The sequence below is a fragment of the Ambystoma mexicanum genome, chromosome 14 (assembly GCF_040938575.1).
Source record: "Ambystoma mexicanum isolate Mex_15411 chromosome 14, UKY_AmexF1_1, whole genome shotgun sequence".
NCBI classification, from domain to species: Eukaryota; Metazoa; Chordata; class Amphibia; order Caudata; family Ambystomatidae; genus Ambystoma; species Ambystoma mexicanum.
Window position 1 is genome coordinate 439,782,072 of NC_090940.1, and position 23,310 is coordinate 439,805,381.

General features: G+C 46.1%; 1 protein-coding gene across 6 annotated transcripts in view; it reads left to right on the plus strand.

Annotated features, from left to right (window-relative positions):
• ENTPD5 (ectonucleoside triphosphate diphosphohydrolase 5 (inactive)) overlaps positions 1-23,310 on the plus strand; it is a 786,147-nt gene that overhangs the window by 150,113 nt on the left and 612,724 nt on the right. For 2 of the 6 annotated variants that reach the window (XM_069637649.1, XM_069637645.1), the window contains exon 3: positions 16,235-16,322. The exons of 3 other annotated variants lie outside the window; for them this stretch is intronic. In XM_069637649.1, the coding sequence (XP_069493750.1) occupies positions 16,235-16,322 (88 nt within the window). Of the gene's footprint in view, positions 1-7,560; positions 7,731-16,234; positions 16,323-23,310 lie in introns of all 6 variants that reach the window. One more of the 6 variants, XM_069637647.1, reaches the window with a different exon arrangement.

Below are 23,310 nucleotides of genomic sequence, written 5' to 3' on the forward strand. Positions count from 1 at the left end.
TGGTTGGACCTCATCAGTAGGGTGGATCTGTGCCTCTCTAAGAATAGTGAGCAAGGGGTCCACGTCTGGATTCCCCTAGTAACTTAGGGTGAGACCCAAAGTTACTTAAATATGCAGATTAACAAGGGGGGTCCTGGGAGTCCCTCTGCCAGACATTAGTCCTGGTTACGAGAGACTTACCCCCCTTGTTAATCTTTCTTTTGGCATAATACAAGGGTAACCAAATATCCTGGAAAACCTGCAAAGCTGACCTCCCTTCATAGGGAAGATTAGACTTATCGGTTACAGGACTAGGCTCTTTAATGTGTGCCTCTAGAGTAGGAACAATTGCATAAGTCTTGGTTGTCTTGTAGTTGCCACATCTGCACCCTCCAGCTGCATAGGAAGATACACAGGGACCATTGCTTTATTTGGGTCCACAGAATACAAAGTACGTACTGTAAGTGAGAGAAGAATCGCAATAAACAAGATGCAGGTATAAATGATATACCAATAGGCCCACATGATGCAGCAATAGTTTCTTGCTCGTCGCGGAGGCCTCTCATTGTTGGCCACATTGTTATTCCTATCGATGTTGCCCATTCTCAAACTTTTTAAGGAAGGAAAAATCCAACTTTATTCGGGCAAAATCATAAAATACTTTGGCAGCATTTGGATCTGCCCCACAAGCTTTTCAAGCAGCTGGCCGATTGCAGGACGATTAACAGGATTCCTTATCTAAACAAAGGAGTTGTCCCTTCACCAAACAAAATATGGTTGCATTTCCAGTAAGTAATAGAAAACCAAGGTAAGTTCTGAATGTCTTCCCTCGAAAGCCTCATTCAGGATGGTCGCTTGCTTCGGAATATAAACGAACTTGCTGTCTAATGTCAATTAGCAATTGATTAAGCGCCACTAGATTTCTTGAATCCCTCCAGAAAGTATGAATTTCAGTTTGCCTTCCAACAAGATGAGGACGTTCTTCAATCAGGAAATAAAAGACCATTCCAACTAGTCTATTAGTATTGTCCTAAGATAGGGGCATTTGTGTTTTCCAAACAGTACTCGGGAAGCTGGAGAACTTGCTCTATTATGGATGCAAGCAATCTCCTCGTGATTGGACCATTTTTAGGATCTTGCAGGAACAGTTCTCCCCACAAGCGCAGGGTATGCACGAAGAATTAAGGGAAAAACAGCAAGTATGATCCGGTGGACGTGGCCATCAGGCACTGCCATGGGTGCCTCCAAAAAGAAACTTGGTGAGAAAGGAATCGGGGGAACTGCTCCCTCTTCCAGTCGTTGAAAAGGATTTCCAAATCTGGCATCTTTTCCTTCTCGATCAAGACTTAAATGTGTCTCAGACCAATATTAGCAAGCTCCTGTGGCTCAAGAACAAATAACTTTCTTCCACACCTCGTTTAGTACCTGCAAAGAGTGTCACGAAAGAACCACAGTCCAATGTACTCTTTATCCGTCTATTGAGCAGTCTCTGCGTCCTTCCTCTTCATAGATCTAGTCTGCATATGCTGAACTTCTTCCCCGATGCTTGCTTCCAGCTGGGGTGGCGGCGAGGGGGACTCTCTGGTGTAGACTTTCACATCGCTGAGGAATATCCAAGCTCGTCTTCCCAAGAGTTTTACTGCCGAAGGTGTAACATCTACAATGAAAGGGCCATGAAAGTGAGGTTCATGCCACTTGAGAACAAAGTTCCTGATTAATATCTGGTCACCAGGAAACAGTCTATGCAGTAGTAATTTGTTTTTTTCTGTTTGCTGTATGGTCTTCATCTGTGTTCTGAGCCCGACACCCCATCCGCTTGAGTTGTTCTGAAATGACAGATACTTGTAGTCCTACATGTTAAGTAGGCATGTAACTCATTTCCTAACAATTCTGCTGTCATCTGGGTATCACTTCTAGTTCCTGATGGAGGAGTGAGGGGTGTTCTTATTCTCCTCCTTGTCACTATTTCATGAGGCGCAAGATGATGGTCATAGCCTGGCTGATTCCTTAATGCATATAATGCAAGGGGCAGGCAATGTAACCATCCTTTCTTCAATGTAAGCTTCAATTTAGCTATCCTTTCCTTAAGCAAGCCGTTGAGTTTCTCAGATCCCATTCGCTTGCGAGTGATAAGCTGAAGAAAACTTGTGCTTTATACCAAGCAACAAGCTTATTTGCTCAAAGACTTTGTTTACAGAATGGGACCATTATCTGATCTCAATACTTCACATATTCCCTATCTAGAAAACACTTCTCGTACTAAAGATTTTGCTGTGTTCCCATTGAGAAAACCACACCTGCATACATGACAATATGATGGTCATTTGAATGAAATCCCGGAAGAAGCAGAAAGTGTACAAAAGGGAAGATTGGGGACGTGGAATCTGGATTTATACACAGACCCGCTTCAATCCACCTTGAAAAGGGACATACTTCCACTATCGTATATCCGTATCCATTTGAGATCTGCAGCATATCGACATAGTTGGTGTACATTCTGGAAAGGCCCATTAGGTTGCAGGATGACTCCTCTGACTGTCCGCAGTGTGTGCCCAGCAGTAAACATTTGACATACGATGCAATTTACTACATCAGAGGTATTCTTCCTTTCCACTCCTTCCCCCAGAAGCTCACTGTCTCCAGAGCCCTGGTTCTCTCTAAACTGGATTACTGTAACAGCCTCAATCTAAATCTTCCTGCTTCTACTCTCCGCCCTCTGCAACTTATCCAGAACAGGACTGCCAAACTTGTCCTTGGCCTCAAGCCCAGGGACCATATCTTTCCAGGTCTGAAATCTCTGCACTGGCTCCCTGTGGCTGCGAGGATTAAGTTCAAAACCCTCTGCATTGTCCACAAGGCCTTCTGCGGCTTGGGGCCAAAATACCTTCAACTCTCTCTTCCTAAATATCTTCCTTCTCAAGCTCTTTGCTCATCCGTCTCCAACTCCCTCAGGGTCAGCCGCTTCTCCAAGCAACGAGTTGGGGTTAGATCTCTCTCCGCGGCAGGGGCCTCGCTCTGGAACAGCCTTCCTGCCTCCCTGAAACTTGAGGAGAACCATCTCCGGTTCCGGAAGCACCTCAAAACCTTACTCTTTGCTTCTGCTTTCTCTCCTCCTCTCCCCCGGCTAAATTCCTGTCTGAAACTGCACTGAATCTGCAACTGGGCCACTCTCACCGATCTCGGTCCCTGGCCCAGCCACTCTCCCCTTGCACTGCCTCCCTTGGCAATCACTGCACAGCGGGACTGTCTCTGTATCCCTACAGCCCCCCCAGCACTTGTCTGCACTTACCCTGCACTTGCCACCAGATGGCCCTTATTATTTATCCTGTTATTCTACTGCCCCTGTACTGCACTTTCCCCTCCCTTTCCCCTTGCACTTTCCCTTCCCCCTCTGCCCATGCACTTGCGCGATCTGAATGACACCTGGCTTAGTAGGATCGTTGTCTGTCTTGCCTTTGTCCCCGCTCCCTGCCTCGTCACGCCTTGAAACACTTGTGTATAGGCACGTTCCAAATATCTTATCATATATCATATCATACATGAAATGCAATGTCTTCTAGCAGATTCGGTACAAACCAGTCCTCCGCAATAGCTGCTGCGAGACTTTCTCTAGTGACGTGCACAGGGTAGCACAGGTGTTCTAACCCCACCCTTAATAAGGCTACAGACATTACCGGTTTACCAGGGCTTTCCTGTCGCCACAATGCTTTGGAAGGGGTTAAGGAACACCCTCTCCATGTCCACAGATCCTTCTCATCCTGTGATGCTTCCCCTTGAGTTTCCACCAATTGAGTTTTAGACGAACTGTTAAAACTGTCGTTCACACATCGCCACCATCCTTTCATTCACATCAGGTGTATCAAAGCTCATTATGTCTTCTGAAAATGCAACTCGTTTGGCTTCATCTGCGCTTGATTTCCGCATGAGATGAAGTCTGCTCCTTTAGTGTGTTGCGCACTTGACGACTGCAATGGCTACTGGGAGCTGTAGTGCTCTAATAAGTCTGTTTAACAATGCAGTTTGTTGCATTGAGGTGCCGTCTGCTCGGAGGTAGCACCTCCTTTTCCAACATGCTAGCCCTGCATGCACTGACGTCACATAGGCGGAGTCACTGTACACTGTTATTTCCTAGTCTGCGTTTTTCTCGAGCATGACAATCAGCTCCACTAATTCTGCAGCTTGTGCTGAAAATTGAGACGGCAGTCGTGCACTTATCAATACTTCAAACTCCCCATTGGCCCTGTGCTTTACCGCAGCGGCACCTGTATATTTGTGCCTATCGTTTTGATCAATCTTTGAAGACCCAGCAATAAAAAGAATCTCCCCTGCTGCTAAAGCATTTTCCTTCACCCTCGGGATCTCCTAGAATTCTTCATAATTTGAACAATCATGTGCATCTTCTGTCGGTGGCTCTGCTACAAACATGGCAGGATTCACTATTCTACATCTGACTACTTTAATCTCTGGATTCTATATGACCACCTCATAGGCAGAAGCCCTTTGAGACGTCCAAGTACCCTTAGGGTTTTCCAAGATGGCAAACCAAGCATGTTCAGAAAATAACGTCATGGAACCCCATTACTATGCTGGCATCTTTCTCAATGGCGAAAGCGGCTGCTGCCAAAAATTGTTCGCAAGGGAAGTGACGTGACCCCTCATTATTGGGTCCAAAATCCCACTGTAATATGCTAGAGGCGTGTACCTCAATGTGGTTCTCTGCGGGAGTACTGCTGTCATAACTGTCCTATTTGTGTGCGAAAACAAACAATTCCTCAGCATAATTGGGAATTCCTAAGACTGGAGCTGTGCAAATTGCTTTTTTCAACTCTTCAAACCGTTCCTCCATTTCCTCAGTCTAGACCATTTCTTTACTGAGCTGCCTGTGCCTTTTTCTTAGCCTGTAAAAAGGGTTTTATGTATGAATTCTAATCGAATACCCATGCTCTAACATAATTGCATAGTCCCAAAAACCTTTGCATGTGCTTTATCGTGTGTGACTTTGCTGTTTTCAAAATAGCCTCCGCCCTTTCAGGTCGAACTTTTTTTTTTTTTTTTTTATTTTTTTTTTTTTCTTCATGCAAGATTAACTGCCCCATATATCTTCTTGGCAATGCTGCACTTTTTCCTTGTCCATTTTATACCCTTTCTCTGCTAGAATAATCATTAGCTGAACTGAATCGCGTCTGCACGCTTCCTCTGAGGTGCTGCAGACTAAAATGTCATCCACGTATTGCAGCACAACACTTTGCAAATCAAGATTGCTTAACCACACTGGTCCACCTGGATGACAGATCCGCGGGGGCCAGCGGGTGAGACACTTTCAGGTTTCTCACATAGAGCAGAAGGAGCCACAAGCTCAATCAGCATGCCAGTTATTTTCAGAAATCACTTGTGTGTGGGACATTTAAAGATGGAAACCAAACTATTGTCGGCAGCTGTTCAGGAGAAGACGGCACATCTCCCTCAGAGGATAGTGGAGGCACGAGCCGGTGTGGCTGACCCGAGGGCCTCACAGCAGAGAGGGAAAGTAAAGTTGCGCAAGCATGTTGTGCCGCCATGAACGGGACGATTCCTGGGTGTTCGGCAGCTGGAGGAAGCAGTGTTACCCTCACTGGGACCTGAAGGAGTGGAGTTGCAAGAGATGTCTGAGAGAAGACAGAGCAGTTTAGAGTGGAAAGCAGGTGGCAAAGCTACGCTGTGTAAGTGCAAAACTGGACTGAAGATGCTACACAGCCAGTGAGTCAGCCCAAATAAAGTGGGGACCCCGGGCAGTTTTGCCACCGCGGCAAACAGTTTAAACATTGAAAAGCTGAAGAGACAGAAACAAGAAGATTGGGAGTCAAACGGGCACAGTACTAACAAGACATCAACAATTATGAGTGCATGGAATCCAGATATGGGGCACACTTAAAATGAACATTGAAAAAACTAGAAATGCCGAACTAAGGAAGATGTATGCAATTTTGGATGTAAAGTTAAACTGTTTATATGTATGGAAGTAATATGTCCTGACAGGTGAGTAATCCAGGCAGCTTCAAGTACATGAGTACTCCTGGTAGGAGAGTATATCAACCAATTTCAAACCTACAAAAATTTCCAAGAAAGGACTGGTTGTTGAATAAAGATGGTGAAAGCGAAAGAGGAACTGTTGCTTATGAGGGGGAGTATACCTGGAAGCTATAAGAGGTCCTGGTAAGAAAGTATACCATGCAATCACAAGTGTACAATGAGTCCTGCAGGGGAGTATGCCAGGCAGTGGCAAAACCTATAGGAACTCCAAAGAAAGGACCATGTTTGGTAAGCAAAGAACTGTCAGACCAAGAGTCATGGATGTTGAAGAAGAATCCAGGGGGAGGGAGTAAACCTCTGTAATCAAGGTTTGTTACTCTTGATTGATTTTGTGTTGAGAAGGAACTTTTTGAAGAAGAAATTACATAGTTAAGCAGCTTTGTACGTAACAGGATTGTTGTGGGCCAAAATTATGAGGGTTCTTTGGGGAGTGGAAGTGGGACAACGAAGGTTGAGACGCGGTATCCCCTTCCTTGTAACACCTTTTCCCCATCCTACCCTGTAGGATATTTAGAAGCTCCAGCCCCCACCCTCCTTTTCAACACAAACACTTTCTTAAACCGTGACAGACAATGGACGAATACCAGAGCCGTTTACCTGACATGCCCCAACACAAGAGTCCGGCAATTGGTAATAATCATACACACCTGACAGCCCTTTACCTTGTCCACAGGGATAAAAGGTGAAGCACAAGAGCACACTACGAGCATGACCGAACACACAAGGAAACGGCTACACCGAACCGGCAGTTCAAATGGAGGAGAAAGGCAGCGAGACCTGGAAGGACGACGAAGGAGCAACTGCCCTTGCCCTTTTCACGTCAGACATGCGAAGCCTCCGAAAAGGGAATTTCAAGACCAGTAAGTACAGCTGATGTGTGGAAGAATATATGTCAATGGTGCACAGGGGCCTCCCGCATTGATAACACAGGCGGGGAGCACACTGGCTACCGTGGTACTGTCCTTGACTCCAGAAGCAAGCCAAGCCAGTGGACCCGTCACAATTGGTGAGTCGGAGGAAGCTTATAGCAAACTGAATCGTATTGAGCCCAACGTTGCAAGTGGCAACATTAGATAAATGCAAGAACATGAGGACAAAGAACGTGTGTGTGTGAATTTTGGGGAAATCCCAGAGATGGGCCAACTGCAGAGTGGTCAGGTGCCGTAGGAGTGCTCATTCAAAGGACTCTCGCTGGCCCCTTCTGTGTTGAAACTACAAGTACCAGAAGGCCCTAGGAAAGGGTGGCGTGAGGTGTCGAAGTGGCCCTACAAGGGTCACGTCAAATCCCTTGTACACTCGAAAGTCTCTGACCCATTGCTAAGAGAAAGCTAAAGGAGAGTGAATCCTGCATTATGATAATGTAAAGTGAACTGTATATTTAGCAACTGTGAACTCGATTTGAGGGATCCCTGTGAGTTGGAGTTCTATTGTTTTCCCTGCACCTTGATGCCCTCTCGCTCTCTGTGCACACCTTTTAAATTTGGAATCTGCTGTTTTTTCATTTATCTGCAGCCTGCAAATCTCGCACTGCATGCGTGAATCAACAACTGAGATCAGCGTTTTTTTCATTTGTCTACGGCCTGCAAACCTTGCGCTCCATGCACGAACCAACAATCTAAGTGAGATCAGCTGTTTTCTTAGTATCTCATACTAAGTTCCTGCACCAGCGCCTCATTTACTTGGTAATTCTTTGTGACCATCAATCTCTGGCACAGGCCCCTCTGAATTTTTGAGTGCAGTAAAAATGGGATAATTTGTGGCAGAAGAAAAACAAGTTTGTGCAATTTCTTGATTTTGCATGTGTAAAATGCAGCTGCCTGTTTTAGAAAAGCATGTGTGTGAAGCACGCGTTGACCGCCCAGCATCTAGCTGTGTGTGCTCCTGATTTTCCCAACTTGTGAGCTTTTGTCCACCATTCGTAGTAGCCTGAATCCCCTGCTAAGATGGCTGCCTGATTTTACTGCAGCCTTTGTTGCTTACCCTCACCCCTTATACATTGGCTACCTCTTTGATCTACCTTTCACTGGGACCGGGAGGCAGGAGCCGGCCTGTTATTCAAAAGCCTCAATTCTAAGGCCCACTTCTAAGGCCCCTGTCCGCTACCAGGACGCTTTGGGGACCTACATGCACCCCAAAACCTTGACTGCAAAGATGCTGCCACCTCACATATCTAAGAAATCTGGACTGCCTTGACATTGCATCCTCCTGAACTATGTTAGGATAGTTTAAATAGCGCCTATACACAATGTGTTTCAAAGCGCTTCAAGGCAAGGGAGGGAACATGGGGAAAATACAATGCCATTCTTACAGGACATGAGCAGTAAGGATGTGAAATTAACTATCGTACTCGGCCTGACATTTCAGATCGTCCAAAAGCTAAGACATAGATAAGGAAGGGGCTAGTTCCCATCGACTGGACTCACTCCTACCTCCGTTGTCTATTACCTTTCTTTCTACTTGTTTCTCCCATGTTTAATTAGGATTCGCAGTGCTCCTAATAACCGTTTGCTAACATCTGATTCTCCCACTTGGAAAGTCAAATTTAGCATGTTTTGCTTTTTTGCTTGAATGCAACATTTTGATGACCATTGCTAATTTCTCTGAGCTCTGCTTGTAAACTGCTACTTCTCTGTAACTTGCTGGCCCAGTGACCTTACTATTCCCTTCCTTTCCACCCCTACCTGCTTAAGCTTCGCTTCCACTCTCATGGTGCTTTCTGTATCTCCTATCATTTCCAACTGCTTCTCCATTGACTATCCTTCCCTTCTCTCTAAGTCTGATGGGAAGAAGTTCAAAAAGGATATCTTGGCTTCCAACCCTGGTCTTCCTATCGCCGACACCGACTCCAATGCTTCCTCCAGACAGACCCTTACTGATATCCTCTTAGCCGTTCCTTCGCCGGATCTATGGACTCTTCATACGATCTGTGCTCTGTCCAATCTACTCATCTCCCATTAATGGTGGCACTAGCTGGGAAGTTCTCGTGGCTTCCTTCGACTCCTCTAAAGTCATTACAAATGTGTACCTTAATGGCACTGTCATGGTCCAAGGCACTCAGGCCAATCGCCTCCTCTTTGACAGGCGCTTCCTTCGCCTTATCAATTTATTCTTATCTCCTGCTGTCCCTTCCTCTTCCCCCTCGAATATCTTGCCCTCCCCCCCCCCCCTCCTAGGGCTCCTTCACCTCTGCAGGGCGTACCTCTGATCTGTACCCCTCCCCGGAAGGTCTTTAAGGCTGGCAACCTTCTTCATTTTACCACTCTCAACTCTCGCTCTGCTGTCACACTCCTCTGACATCTGCCACCTCCTTGAAGACCTAGACCCTGATGTCCTCAGTCTTACTGAGACATGGTTCACGGTCAGCTCTGTCACGAGCTTTGACACTCTCCTTCAGATGGTGACAAGATTCTCCCCGCACCCAGATCTCCCAGTCCGGTGGTGGGGTAGCCCTGATCTTTCCTGAGTGGATTCCTGCCTCTATCATACCCACTGAGACTTACTCTTCTTTTGAATGCCTTGTCTGTAGGCTCTCTCATAGCCATTCTCTCAATTAAGCTATCTACCGGCCGCCTGGTCAAATCACCTAATTTCTCTGAGTGGGAGGACCTCTCCTCCTCCCTCCTTGCTTCTACAACTCAATTTCCCCTTATTGGTGATCTTAATATCCCTGTTTCTCCTCGTTACTCTTCCGCAACCTCTGCAATTCCCTCTCCCTCCTCCCTTCTGGCCCGACTCACTCTGCAGGGCATACACTAGATGTCCTGATCTCCTCTGACCTTCCCCCTTGCCGCTCCTCTGACCACTCCTCTCTCCTGGAGCGATCATTCCCTCCTCTCATCTCTCCTTCTCTTCTCCCCAGGCCAAGCCTGCCCCAATACTGCCACCTACCTTCTCAGACATCCGGCCCATGATGCGTGTGTCAGTTGAGGCTTTCGCCTTCTCCTTCCCCGCCCGACCCACCACCACTGGCCAACTCACATCCTGACACAGCCCTTTCCCTGCTCTACTCTTCTATTTCTAAAACTCCTGAGGCTCTTGCCTCTGTTATGAGGATCCGTTTGAAGTCCAAATCCAAGTGCAATTCCTGGTATGACTCCGACCTAACTACACCTAAACGTAAGTGTAGGGTGGCTGAGAGGAAATGGAAGACTTCGTATTCATCCTCTGAGAAAACTGGCCTGCCGCCTGCTCCAAAGGCAATACTGACTCTCTGTCCTCTCCAAGCAGAGAGTCCACATTCAAGCGTGTGTCTCTGCGGCATCTAACAACTCGGCTGAACTCTTCAAAATCTGCAAGGAGCTAGCCAATCCTGCAGTCTCTACCCCTCCTGTTGCCTCCAAGGGTCTTTGCAATGCCCTTGTCTCACACTTTATCTAAAAAACACAGGATATCTTGCCCACCCTCTCCTCCATTCCCCCCCTCTCCCCTCTCCATCTGTGCATGTTGACCCTCCTTCAGCCACCCCCCCCTCCGCTGATCATTTCCTCTTTTCTTACCCGATGAGTTTGGTAAACAAGTCCGATCTATGAACGCCTTGTCGAAACAGGTTCATCCCTGTTCCTCTAAAACCATCAAGGACCACATTGATACCCTCGCTCTGGCCCTTGCCGATTTCTGCAACCTCTTTGCCTCAGGTTCCTTCTCCTCTCCTCTGAAGCACTCCCGTGTGCATCCTCTTCTCAAGAAACCCATAGCTGATCCTTCTTGTCCGCCCAACTATTGCCCAATTTCCATCACTCCTTTTCTGGGCATACTCCTTGAAAAGCTGGCTATCTCTTTGCTTAACCTTCATTCTGATTCTGTTGACTGTCTCCACGATCACCAGTCTGCCTTCAGAGCTGCCAGAAGCACGGCAACTGCTCTCCTGAACATCTGTGAAGATCTGCTCTCCAATCTTGACTCTAACATTCCCTCTGTCCTCATCCTACTCGATCTCTTTTCTGCCTTCAACCATACCATCCTGCTCAACCGTGTTTGTAACAACCTGGGTATCACTGATCAGGCTCAGCCTGGCTGACCACTTTCCTCTCTGATCAACCCTCCTAGGTCCAACTTGGGTCCTTCCTATCATCTGTCTCCCTCTCTACCTGTGGTGTTCCCCAAGGGTCTAATCTCTTGCCCTGGCTTTTCAACCAATACCTTGCAACTCTTGCCCGATGCATTGCCTTTTTCTGCTCCAATTTCCAGTGCTATGCTGATGACACAACTCATTTTCAGGCTCCCTCTGCCACCTCCTCTCATCTCTGATTGCCTAGCTGCCATCCAAGCTTGGTGTGTCGCCAATGATCTTTGTCTGAATGCCAGTAAGACTGAGATCTCCTCATCGGCAAACCTCTACCCCCCCATTTCCTCTCACGCTCTGGCCGGCCTACCTTGGCCCTCCTCCTACCCCCACCTGCGAGGCTAAGAACCTCAGGGTCATTTTTGATTCCTCACTTGCCTAATCTGCCTGTCTCTAAAGTCACATTTCCTATTTCATCTCCTCAAAGGTACTCTGCCTTTCCTTTCCTTCGTCCAGAAGCTCACTGTCTCCCAAGCTCTGGTCCTCTCTAGGTTGGACTATTGTAACCGCCTCTTCCTAAATCTACCTGCTTCTACTCTCCGCCCTCTTCAATTAATCCAGAACAGGACTGCAAGTCTTGTCCTTGTCCTTAAACCCTGGGATCGTATCTCTCCAGCTCTAAAATCTCTCCGTTCCCAGTGGATGCAAGGATTAAATTCAAAACCCTCTGCATTGTCCACAAGGCTTTCTGGGGCCTGGGTCCAAAATACCTACAATTATCCCTCCACAAATATCTCCCTTTTTGAGCTCTTTGCTCCTCTACCTCTAATTCCCTCAGGGTCCGTTGTTTTTCAACTCCCTCTGGAACAGCCTCCCTGCCACTCTGAAACTCGGACAACCATCTCCAGTTCCGGAAGCACCTCAAGACATTCCTCTTTACTTCTGCCTTCGCCCCCCCCTTCCCTTGCTGATCTGTTTTCTTTGGCACCGTGCACCTGGCCTACCTTCTGTCTTCCGGGCCAGGTACCTGCTCACCCTGCCACTGTCCCGCACTGCCTATGCGGCCACCCCTTGCACTGGGGTCTGTATCTGTACCCATACAGCCCACCCCCCTCTTCCTCATGCACTTATCTGACATACCCTGTCCGCTGCCTAAACCCAACACTTGCCACTTGCTGGCTGCACTATCACTGTTTGTTGCCTCATTATTTATTTATTATTTTCTGTTCCTCCTTTGCTCCGCACTTATGCTCTGCACTTACCAATTCCCCCCCCCCCACCTGCACTTTTCCCCTCTGCCTCGCACTTGCGCTTTCTCAATGTCACTGGGCCAAGTAAGATAGTTGTACTGTTTCTCCCCTGTTTTCCCCTCCCCTCCCTTGTCGCGCTCAAGACATGTGTGTGAGCGCGATAGAAATAAAATATATCATATCATAAGAGTAATACACCCGTGAACACTGCGTAGACAAGAGTGAACCCGGCCGAGGATTGGTCGCAGTGGGAAGTTGCAAGCTGCCTTTGAGAGGCTGTAGTGAACCCAACGGAGGGAGGCCCAAGTTGCAAGAAGGATCCAACCCCAGCGGAGGGCGATCCAAGGGGCGAAGAGCAATCACCCAAGGTACAAGATTACAGAAGGAACATTTGGTTGGTTGTTGTTCTTTTGAAACTGTGTTAAGAAAAACGTGTGAACTGTGTTAAAGAAGGCTGTAGTGAACCCGATGGATGGAGACACACGTTGCTAGAAGGATCGGCGCCCCGGCGGAGGGAGATCCTAGGGGCGAAGAGCTATCGCCCAAGGTGCAAGACCACCGAAGGAACCTTTGTTTGTTGGTTGTGATCCAGCAGACCTTCTTAGGCAAGAGACTTTGCAGAAAAGAGACTTGACCCCTCAATGTTCTGGTATCGTTGAACGGAATCGTGAACCTTGTGCTGAAAAGGCTCAGTCCTGTGCTAAAAATGTGGGGAAGGGAGACCCAGCCATACCATCCTGACTTATCATTTTGTGAACACTTCTTTCTTTTCTGATGAACATTATCCCACACTATTTTTGTAACTTAGCGGTAAGAGTTGTCAATAGGTTTTTTAGTATAGGCCCTTTTTATTTGACAAGATGCCAGTAGGACTGCCTTATTATTTGATGGCCGTAGCTTGCTCCCATCTTGGATTTAGGTTTAGAATAGGGGTTTATCTCAACCATTATAAAGTTCAATAAACACCCTTGAACTGTGATCACTTGTGTCTGCCTTTACTGTGTCCACCATGAGTACTTTACAGTGGATAATCTGGCATTCCGAGGTATAGGCGGTTGGCATAGTCTATCCAAGACATGAGGGAGACGATGGTCAGTGTTTTGTGCATGAAGGAGAGGCATGGTAGAATCTTTTTGATTGTGTGGAGGTGGAAGCAGCATTTCTTGAGTATCGCATTTACTCGTGGTTCTAGGTTTAACTTGTCTTTTAGGATTCCTAGGCTTTTGACAATAGTGTGGGTGCTGTTCCTAGTTCTGAGGGCCGTGGGATGTTTTGGTTGCTTCCTTGGTTTTTGGATATAATCATGATTTCCGTCTTGCTCGTGTCTGCTTTGACGCTGTTCGTGTTCATCCATTTGTAGAGTTCTTTGAGACAGTTTGTTTCCTTTTGTACATTTGTACATCTTCAATTTTGTAGATTTGGGTGTCAGCTCCAGCATAACTACGCAGATGTTTTTTTCCTCATTTATGACACTTTTTGCAAACACCTTGACCTTTCCCTTCTCATTTTATTGTTTTGTTCATAGTGTGAGGGTCAGGATAGAACTTTTGGACACAAGGACGGTTTTGATTCCTATCATACCGACACTGTGACAAACCTGAAGGTGTCTCCCCCACTAGTCCCTGGAGATCTGTCATCCAGGTGGCCAAGACACAGCCATTGCTAATTGATCCAGTTCCTGGGGATGAACCAGTGAGGGAGGATCACCTGGATGGGTGGGGGGGTTCTCGGGGATTGGCAGTGGGACACAGACAGGTGAGATGCGATATCCCCCTTCTTATAACACCTTTTCTCCATACTACCATGAGGTATACTCAAACACTCTACCCCCACTCCTCTTTTCTGACACAAACACCTTCGCACATCACGAAAGACAACCGACTAACACCAGAGCCGTTTACCTGACATGTCCCAACACAATGGTCAGGCAGAGTCAAAGTACGAAGAACTGTTAATACGAGAGGGGAAACCAGCTACAGAAGAGTTCGGCACCACGTGAGTGCTCACTTGAGAACCTCTGGACGATTACCCTATTGTTGAAACTACCATTACCAGAAGGCCTTGGGAGAGACGCGAGAAAGGGGTCAAAGTGGTCACACAGCGATCTAGTAAAATCCTCTGTACAGTCAAAAGTCTTTGACCGGCAGATGATTGTGAAGCTAAGGCAAGTGAATCTCGCATTATCAAAACTGTTCAAGGAATTGTGTGATTGGCAAAGTTGGCAAGAGAGAACCCGACGGAGGGATGCCAATGAAGAGGGGTCGAAGCCTAAAGTCCCAAGAAATAGTGTGGTGACAAGAGTAAACCCAACAGAGGGATGTCCACAGTGAACTGTTTGATAAGACATTAAGATTTGTGAATGTTACGGATGAGATTGTGTTGAAAGCCATCGTGTACCCGACAGAGGGAGGCTAACATTTGAGAGGGGTCTGAGCCCGGAAGAGGGGGATCGAGGGGGGAAAAGGCATCACCCAACGTGCAAGTAGAAAGGAACTTTTGTTCAATATTTTGGGAACACATCAAGTCTTCGGAGGCAAGACACTTTTTGTAGAAACGAGACTTCACCACTGCAGGTCCTGAGACCTGAGAGCGGAACTGCAGTCTCGTGCTGGGAAAGCTCGAGCGTGTGCTGTGCTCTGGAAGTCCCACCTTGTCCCGTCCTCAAAAACGTGGGGAAGGGAGACCCCGACTACCACATCCTGACTTGTTATTTGTGAACACTTCTTTCTTTCCTGTGAATCCTATTCCACACTTTGTTTGTGTTTAGCGTAAGGATTGGCAATAGGGTTTTATTACTATAGGCCCTTTTATTTGACAAGACGACACAGGGACTGCCTTATTATATTTGATGGTCGTAGCTTGCTCCCATTTTAGATTTAGATTAGGCGTTTTTCCAACCTGAATATACAGTTTAATAAAAACCATTGAACTGTGATCACTTGTGTGTCTATTCTTGATACCATACCTTCATTACAACACAGACAGATCCTTGGTTTTTGGTAGGGAATTCCTCTTAACGCATGGTCAGAGAGGCATTGTCCCAACCCGTTTATGTTAAAGTCTTTAACAAAAAACATGGCAGCTTTGTGTCTGGCTTTCATTTCTGACCCCTCACACTGACAATCCAGAAACATATCCAGGAAGGCCCAACAGCCTGTCTCCAAACCGCCACCCTTTGCAAAATCAAACCCATTATCCCGCCCCAGGTCTTCTGCACCGTAGTGCAGGCCCTTGTGATCTCACATTGTTGGGGAAAATGCCCTCCTGACAGGGCTCGCAGCTGCTCACTTGGCTGGCCTTAAAGCAGTACACCATGCTGCAACAAATCTTATTATGGGTGTGCAGAAATGTGACCAAATCACTCCCGTCCTGCGCAAACTACATTTGCTTCATCTTGAGGCCAGGATACTGTTCAAGACTGCATCTATCATTTGCAAAGCAGTCACGAGTAGCACACCAGCGAATCTGGCAGCTAATCTCCACATATCTGGTGGCACGTGCTCCTTGTGCAGCAAATCGACTAACCAGCTCTAATCACAACTAGTCTGCAAAGAGAGGACCCGCAACAAATATTTCTCTTCACGCACCCACCCTTTGGAATTCAATTCCAGTATCGACTCGGAATGCCCCCACAATTCTAAGATTTTGCAAATCTCTCAAGTTGGCTTTTTCTACAGCACCTGACCATGGACTAACCCCAGTAGATGCACAGAACGCAACTCTCACTGCTGCAATACTGTTAAAAGATGCCTACCCAAACCTTGTACAGCCCTCCACTTCTCTCGAGTTAGGTTTGTGCTTTAAACCATAAAATGTACACATCTGTATCCTTTCATTTTTTCCATTGCTCAGGATTGTTTGCTCCTCATAAATGTGTACGCCTTATGGGAATGTAGAACACACACTAAAGATGTTCTCTGGTCCTGTATTACAGGCAGTGACAGCGGGTCCCAAGAATATTGTGACAAACAGAAGCTTAAGTGCATTTCATGAAGGAGATTACAAATCAATTTTTCTCAAAGGTACATTTCAGAATTATGCACATTTGCTTTGCCTTTAAGATAATATATATGTTGAGTATGGAAGTATAGTTTCACTTTATGTACCATTGTTTCAGATAACTTGGAGCTACAATGAACTATAGGTATTGAAGCTTGCATCAAAAAGATGCTGCCTCATTTTCATGAATAGACTATACAAGGTAACAGCACAATCTGATCACAGTATTAATTATGTGTATTTATAAAAAAAGGAGAAAGTGTGCATAACAATTAATCTAATAAGTCTCTCAAATGTCTAACGAAGGATATTAATTATGATGATAACCATTGGTCCTGAAAAAATGGACTTGGTACACAAAGCATTCTTATAAACTTGACCATTTTAATTCTCCAAAATCGGTAAAACACTACTAAAAAACTTGTTAAAAACACATACAATATGACCCAAGATTTAGACCCACATGGTGGGTATAACAGCAATCCAATAGGATAATTTACATCACAATTAACAACATGTAAAATTCAACAAACATGTGACAATTACAAAGCACTATGTATTTAAACAAAGTGTAAATTCACAAACTACCATATCCCGACATGTTTCAGTTCTTTATAGCTTCAATGCTTGAACTTTCTTCAGGGGAAAAAAATGTTTTCACATAAATTCTTCACCACCATGTAATCCCGGGTAGAGAGCGCGGCAATCCCAAATGAGGTCACCTCTAAGTGTGGCTTTAGTAGTGCTACTGTCGATGTTAATAGCTTCAGACTTCTTCAATCAAGTCTATTTTAATAAATGGGTTCTCAAAGTACCCCTTCCAATTCCAAGGTCTTCAGCACCCAGATTTTACAGACATTCACTTGGGAACAGCTTTGGAGCTGGCAATACAACACCACGTTTGAGTAGTCTATGAAGTACACTCAACTCTGATCAAACAGAACTCCAAACATTCTCTTGTGGCTGCGGCATGTACGGGCAAGAGACACTTCTAGTCTTATTTCTGTGTTAGTGCTTTGCATACTTTGCATTTTTTTGTCTGTTGTATAATGAACAGGTGTTTTCACCCCACAGTGTATTTTTGATGTGTAATCTCATCTTCATCCCCACCCTGTCTCTGCTATGCCCTCCCTGTTGCCTGTTTCCTAATAGTATTTTAAAATCACCTAAGGGTGCTGTTAAGTGTTATATAAGAATTCTACCATAAAAAAATCAGTTGCGTAGAAGTGAGTGAATTTCAGACCTGTACCTATGCAATGGGCTGACCATGAAGCGCATCTAGAAGCCAAAAAAACATTTTAATGGGATTCCTGAGTTAAGAACAATTGATTCCCAACTTTATATGTAGCTGTAGTCCATTTTATGATTTGTATTTGTGAGCAGTTAACGCCTACGCGCTGAACAGAGTACAAACAGTACATTAAAAATGAGCATGTGAGCAAAAACTAAATTAAAAGATCAACGAGAGAGATGAGCTTTGCGGTGGGGCTTAAAAGGGGGCAAAGAAGATATGGAACGTAGGGAGAGAGTTCCAATTTTTGGGGGTAAGCGGCACAAAGGAGCATAAACAGGATGGTGCTTGGGGAGAACGGGGGGACAGGTAAGAGGAAAAGGGACTGGGAGCAGTGCGATCGGGCAGGGGAGTAGGAGATTAAGTAAGCGCTAAGGAGTGGCAAGGGCATAGACACTTGAAGACAGAATAAAGAGTTGGAGCAAACACGTTTTGAAAGAAAGGCATTGTTGAAGAGTATAGAGTCAAAGTAATGGAGTCACAGGGGAGAAAGAGTGCAGAGTATCCGAATAAATTAATGGTAGATTGAACGAAGAGGAGCTAGGAGAGATGCCGGAAGGCCAACAAGAAGAGAGGAGCAGTACATTCGTCTAGAGAAAATGAGGAGTTTGGTAGAGGAGACTAAGAAACCAGCACGCTTTAGGAATGGTGAACAGTTGATAGTGGGAAGAATGGGAAATAGAAGAGATGTGAGCGGAAAAGAGTGAAGAATCGAAAATAACACCAAGATGACACGCTGACAGAGGGGGAGAGGATAGAAGGGGGAAACAAGACTGAAGGAGGTAATGGAGAGGGAATAGTAAGCACAGAGAATAATAGAACTTCAATTTTGCAGAGATTAGGTTGTAGATAGTGAGAGGGCATCCCTGACTGAATATAAAGAAGACAGGCAGTCAAGGAAAAGTGAATAGGGTCAGTGACGGTAAGAAAGATTTGCGAGTCATCTGCATAGAGGTGATAAGAAAAGCCAAAAGATGAAATGATAGAGCCGAGAGGAGAGGTATAGAAGGACAAAGGACAAGGACTGAGCCTTTGGGACACCATGTGAAAGAGGCAGAGTGGCGGAAGTGTGACCAGGCCAGGTGACGGAGTACGTCCTGAGAGATGCGAATGAAACCAGTTGAGAATAGTCCCGAAAGAACAGCTCAGCAAGAGAGGAAAGAATAATGTGGTCGACCATGTCAAACGTGGCCGAGAAATCATGAAGTACAAGAAGAGAGGAAAGTGCAGAGTGGCTAGAGGTGAGAAATGAATTGGTGACGGATAAGAGAGCGGTTTTGGTGGAGTGGCGTGCCCTAATGCCCGACCATGTGGCGTTGCCTAAAGAGTGACTGCAAAGGAGGTGGGAGAATGTGTGGAGAATTGAGAATAAACTAAGCTCTTGACAATCTTTGAGAGAAAAGGGAGAAAAGAAGTGGTGTGGTAATTCGAGGGCAGGGAGGGATAAAGTGAAGATTTCTTCAGGATAGGAAGGATTGATGCATGCTTGCAGTTAGAGGGAACTGTGGAAGATGAAAGACGTATTAAAGAAGGCAGTAAGGAAGGAAAGGTGTTGAACAAACCGACGTGATTAGAAGCAAAGGAAGAGGGTCATCAGGGGAGGAGGTGGATGAGCCCTAGCTAGGGCTGAGGAGATGCCTGCATCGATGAGAGGGTGAAATGCGGACATCACTGAAGTAGGAGAATTGGAGCAGCTAGGGGAAAGGAAGGCGAAGAGGGAGTTGGGGAATAGAAGGCCGAATAAGATTTTGGAAGTAAAGTAGTTGTCAAAATCGGGTGCCGAAAGGCAAGAAGATGAAGCGCGAGAAGGTGAAAGAATACGGTTTAAGTTCTGAAAAAGACAAGTGTGAGAAGCAAGTGAGGTGAAAAGAGTGAAGGGATTGTTCCTTGGTCAAGAGAAGCAGAGCTATAGGTAAAGTGGAGAGGCGATAAAAGGGACCGATCAGTTGCCGTCCTGCACTTGGGCCAACGCTGTTCAGCCTGTCACGCTGAGTGGGCCAGAGAGTCAGTGACATCAAAGACTGAGAATGCCTATTTATTTATTTCATTTGTTGACAGCGCCCAGACCCAGAGGTATCAAGTGCTAGTACATCTTGCAAGGAAACAAGTAAAACAAATAGAATTGACTGAAAATAGGACCGTTTAGGTGCAAGAAAAGGGGAGCCTTACAGAGTCATCTTTCAGTCTTAATTGTATTTGTTGAACAGACACGTTTTTCGTCTTTTTCTGAATGCTAGGTGGGAGGGTTTTTAATTGGATGCAAAGGGGGAGGGCGTTCCGGAGTGTGGCTGTCATGACAGTGAAGCTGGCACCCCAGCCTATGGAATGGGGGAAAAGCAACAGGTCACCAAAGTCTATAGTCACTCAAGGTGCTAGAGAAAAGAGGCCAAATCAGCCGAATGAGAGGAAAAGATAGAACCAGAAGAAAGAGTAGAGACAGACAGCAGCAGAAGAAAGAGATATAAAAGAGCTAAAGGTCCCAGCAACAGAAAGTAGACTAGGATTGAGGGGTGGGAGAGGAAGGAGGGAGAGAAGGAAAATGAAAGAAGGCAGTGATCTTAACTGTAGAGTGGAAGACCAGTCACTGAAGCAGAAATGGGGGAAAGTGAAAAATAAGGTCAAGTGAGGATCTGAATGTATGCGAAGGTGGAGTGGGAACCTTTAGTACTGAATAAGAATCAAGAATAGAGGGGAGAGAGTGTTGCATGGGTAGATGAAAAATTAAGATTAAAGTCAACCAAGAGGAAGAGCGGGGTAGTATAGGACAGGAGAGTAATGCAATATATGATATGGCATTTATAACGCGCCTATACACAAGTGTTTCAAGGCGCGATGAGGCAAGGGAGGGGGAACAGGGAAGACAGACAACGATCCTACTAGGCCAGGTGTCATTCAGATCGCGCAAGTGAAGGGGAGAAGTGCGGGGGGAAGGGGGAGAGGACAGTGCAGTACATGGGATAAGACAAAAAATAAACTAAGTAAAAGTACGGCCAGCAGGTGGCAAGTGAGAGGGTAAGTGCACACGTCCGGTGTCAAGTGCTGGAAGTGGTACCGTAGGGATACAGAAAACAGTCACCAAGTGCGGGGGTTGCCAGGTAATCAGTGCAGTTTCAGTGTCAGCCAGGAAATCAGCAAGGGAGAGGAGGAGAAAAAGCAGACACAAAGAGAAAGGTTTTGAGGTGCTTACGGAACTGAAGATGATTCTCCTCAAGCTTCAGGGAGGTAAGGAGGCTGTTCCAGAGGGAGGCCCCGGCCGAAGAAAGAGATCTACCACCAACTCATTGCTTGGAGAAGCGACTGACCCTGAGGGAATTGGAGGCAGATGAGCAAAGAGCTCGAGATGGAAGGTATTTGGGAAGAGAGAGTTGAAGGTATTTTGGCCCCAGGCCCCAGAAGGCCTTGTGGACGATGCAGAGGGTTTTGAACTTTATCCTCGCAGCCACGGGGAGCCAGTGCAGAGGTTTCAGTCCTGGAGAGATACGATCCCTGGGCTTGAGGCCAAGGACAAGTCTCGCAGTGCTGTTCTGGATAAGTTGCAGAGGGCATAGAGTAGAAGCAGGCAGATTTAGAAAGAGGCTGTTGCAATAGTCCAGCCTGGAGAGAACCTGAGCTCTACAGACAGTGAGCTTCTGGGGGAAGGAGAGGAAAGGAAGAATACCTCTGAGGAGGTGCAGCTGGTAGTGTGACTTCTCAGAGACATCAGAGATGTGAGGAGAGTGTAGGGTCGAAGATGACCCTGAGATTTTTAGCCTTGCAGGTGTGAGCAGGAAGGGTGCCAAGAGAGGCCGGCCAGAGAGCTACAGGAAAGGAGAGAGCAGGTGTGCCGATGAGGAGAATCTCAGTCTTACTGGCATTAAGGCAGAGGTAATTGGCTGCACACCACTCCTGGATAGCAGACAGACAAAGATGAGGGAAGTAGAGGAGGAGGCCGAGGGTAGCCTGAAGATGAGTTGAGTGTCATCCACGTAGCACTGAAAGTTGGGGCAGAGAGCAGCTATGCGGTGGGCCAGGAGTGCCAGGTATTGGTTGAACAGCCAGGACGAGAGGTTAGACCCCTGGGGGACACCACAGGTAGAGAAAAAGATATGACATTTGTATGGCACGTTTTCCGATTTGTATGGCCTCAAAGGGCTATTTTTGAACACCCTTGGAGAACTGAAGTCCGAGGTGTGAGAGAATGGTCAGAGGAAATCGCAACGCGTGTGTGCATTTTAGCCAATACGAAGATACTTGGGGATGGCCAAATCCTTGCCAGTGACCCATGTAGAGCTGGCTTGTGGGTGGGTGCTGTGAAGGCTGTGGGGGAAGAGTATGTGACTCAGGAAGATTGATTATGTAGCGTGAAGAAGGTCAAGAGCATTGCAAAAAGTGACACCGGGCCGGGGGACGATGTATTACAATGAAAGTCAGAGGCGCAAGAGATATGAGAGCAGTGGTATTCAAAGTATATGAAGCAAGGGGGGATCCATAGAAAAGAGCAGAGGTAGCTGCAGACACAGGATAGAAAACCAAACCTGTCCAGAATGGCGGGAGTATGGGGGGGGGGGAAGGGCTGGGTAGAGGAAAGCGCAGCAGGAATAGCAGTGTTGGAAGGAGACAGCCAGGTTTCTGTGAGGCAGAGGAGTTGAAGATCGAGATGATAAAAAAGGTATAGGACAGAGTGGGCCTTATTATTGAGGTTGTAATACTGCAAAGTGGCAGCCTCCTGTAGTAGTGATATTAATAAATATTGTTTTAAATGGGGGATTTTCCATCAACTTGAGTCATCTATTGGGGCAGAACCATACATCTGGGGCAGGTATCCTTGTGCAGTTGCTAAGACTTATTTTATTTATTTTATTAAAGCCGAATGTTTGACTATGACTGCAACTTACTTTAGTCAGTGAAGAATAAGCTGGGTGACAGTAAAAAGGCCCCATTTCTGTAAACCTTTAACTGAATTGACTATTGGTATTTTGTGCTGTTATTAGTTCTACGTCATGCTATCTCAACCTGACCAGATATAATGCTTAAGCTTAGTCTGTCCTTAATTTGACCACTGAGCTAATTGTGTTATCACATCATATTAGTTTTAAGTAATCTTGTTAGGATGGAGATGAGTCTGACTAGTTTGAGCCACTTTTTTAACACATGATTGTTCAAAACAGATGTTCTTTGTAAACTGCTCACAGTGCTTAAGATAATACCCATATCGTTACTTTGTGCAATGTGGTGTCCTTATTCAGAAAACTTTGGGAAGGCTTATAGGTGAATGCTTTAGCTAGCTAGGCCTTGTGTGCAAAAAGCAGACAACCTGTTAAGGTTCATCTGAAGCAGACTGCACCTCCAGTGTTCTACACTATTGAGGCATTATTGTCTTGTTATAAATACTATAAGTGTGTTACAAGCGGGTGAGCAAGTGACAGCTGGATTGGGGGGAGGAGGGGAGTCGTTAGTTTAAGGCTGCAAGGTTGGAATGTTCATTGCTTGTCTCCAAGGAATGAGTGCCATGCTTCCTTTGCCGACCTTTGTATCTTTTGGGATTCGGAGTAGGTTATGTGTTGAGTGGTCTGAGAGGTCTGTGATGGTGGATTTGCCACTTGGACAGTCAAATCCATAACCATGGAGGGCTTTAAAGATGAGAGGCTAGTTTAAATTGTCTTCTTGTGTTGACTATAAGCCCATGTAGGGCAGCTGCCCAGGGCAATGTGCTCATTCTAGAAGGCTCCCATGCTTGGTAT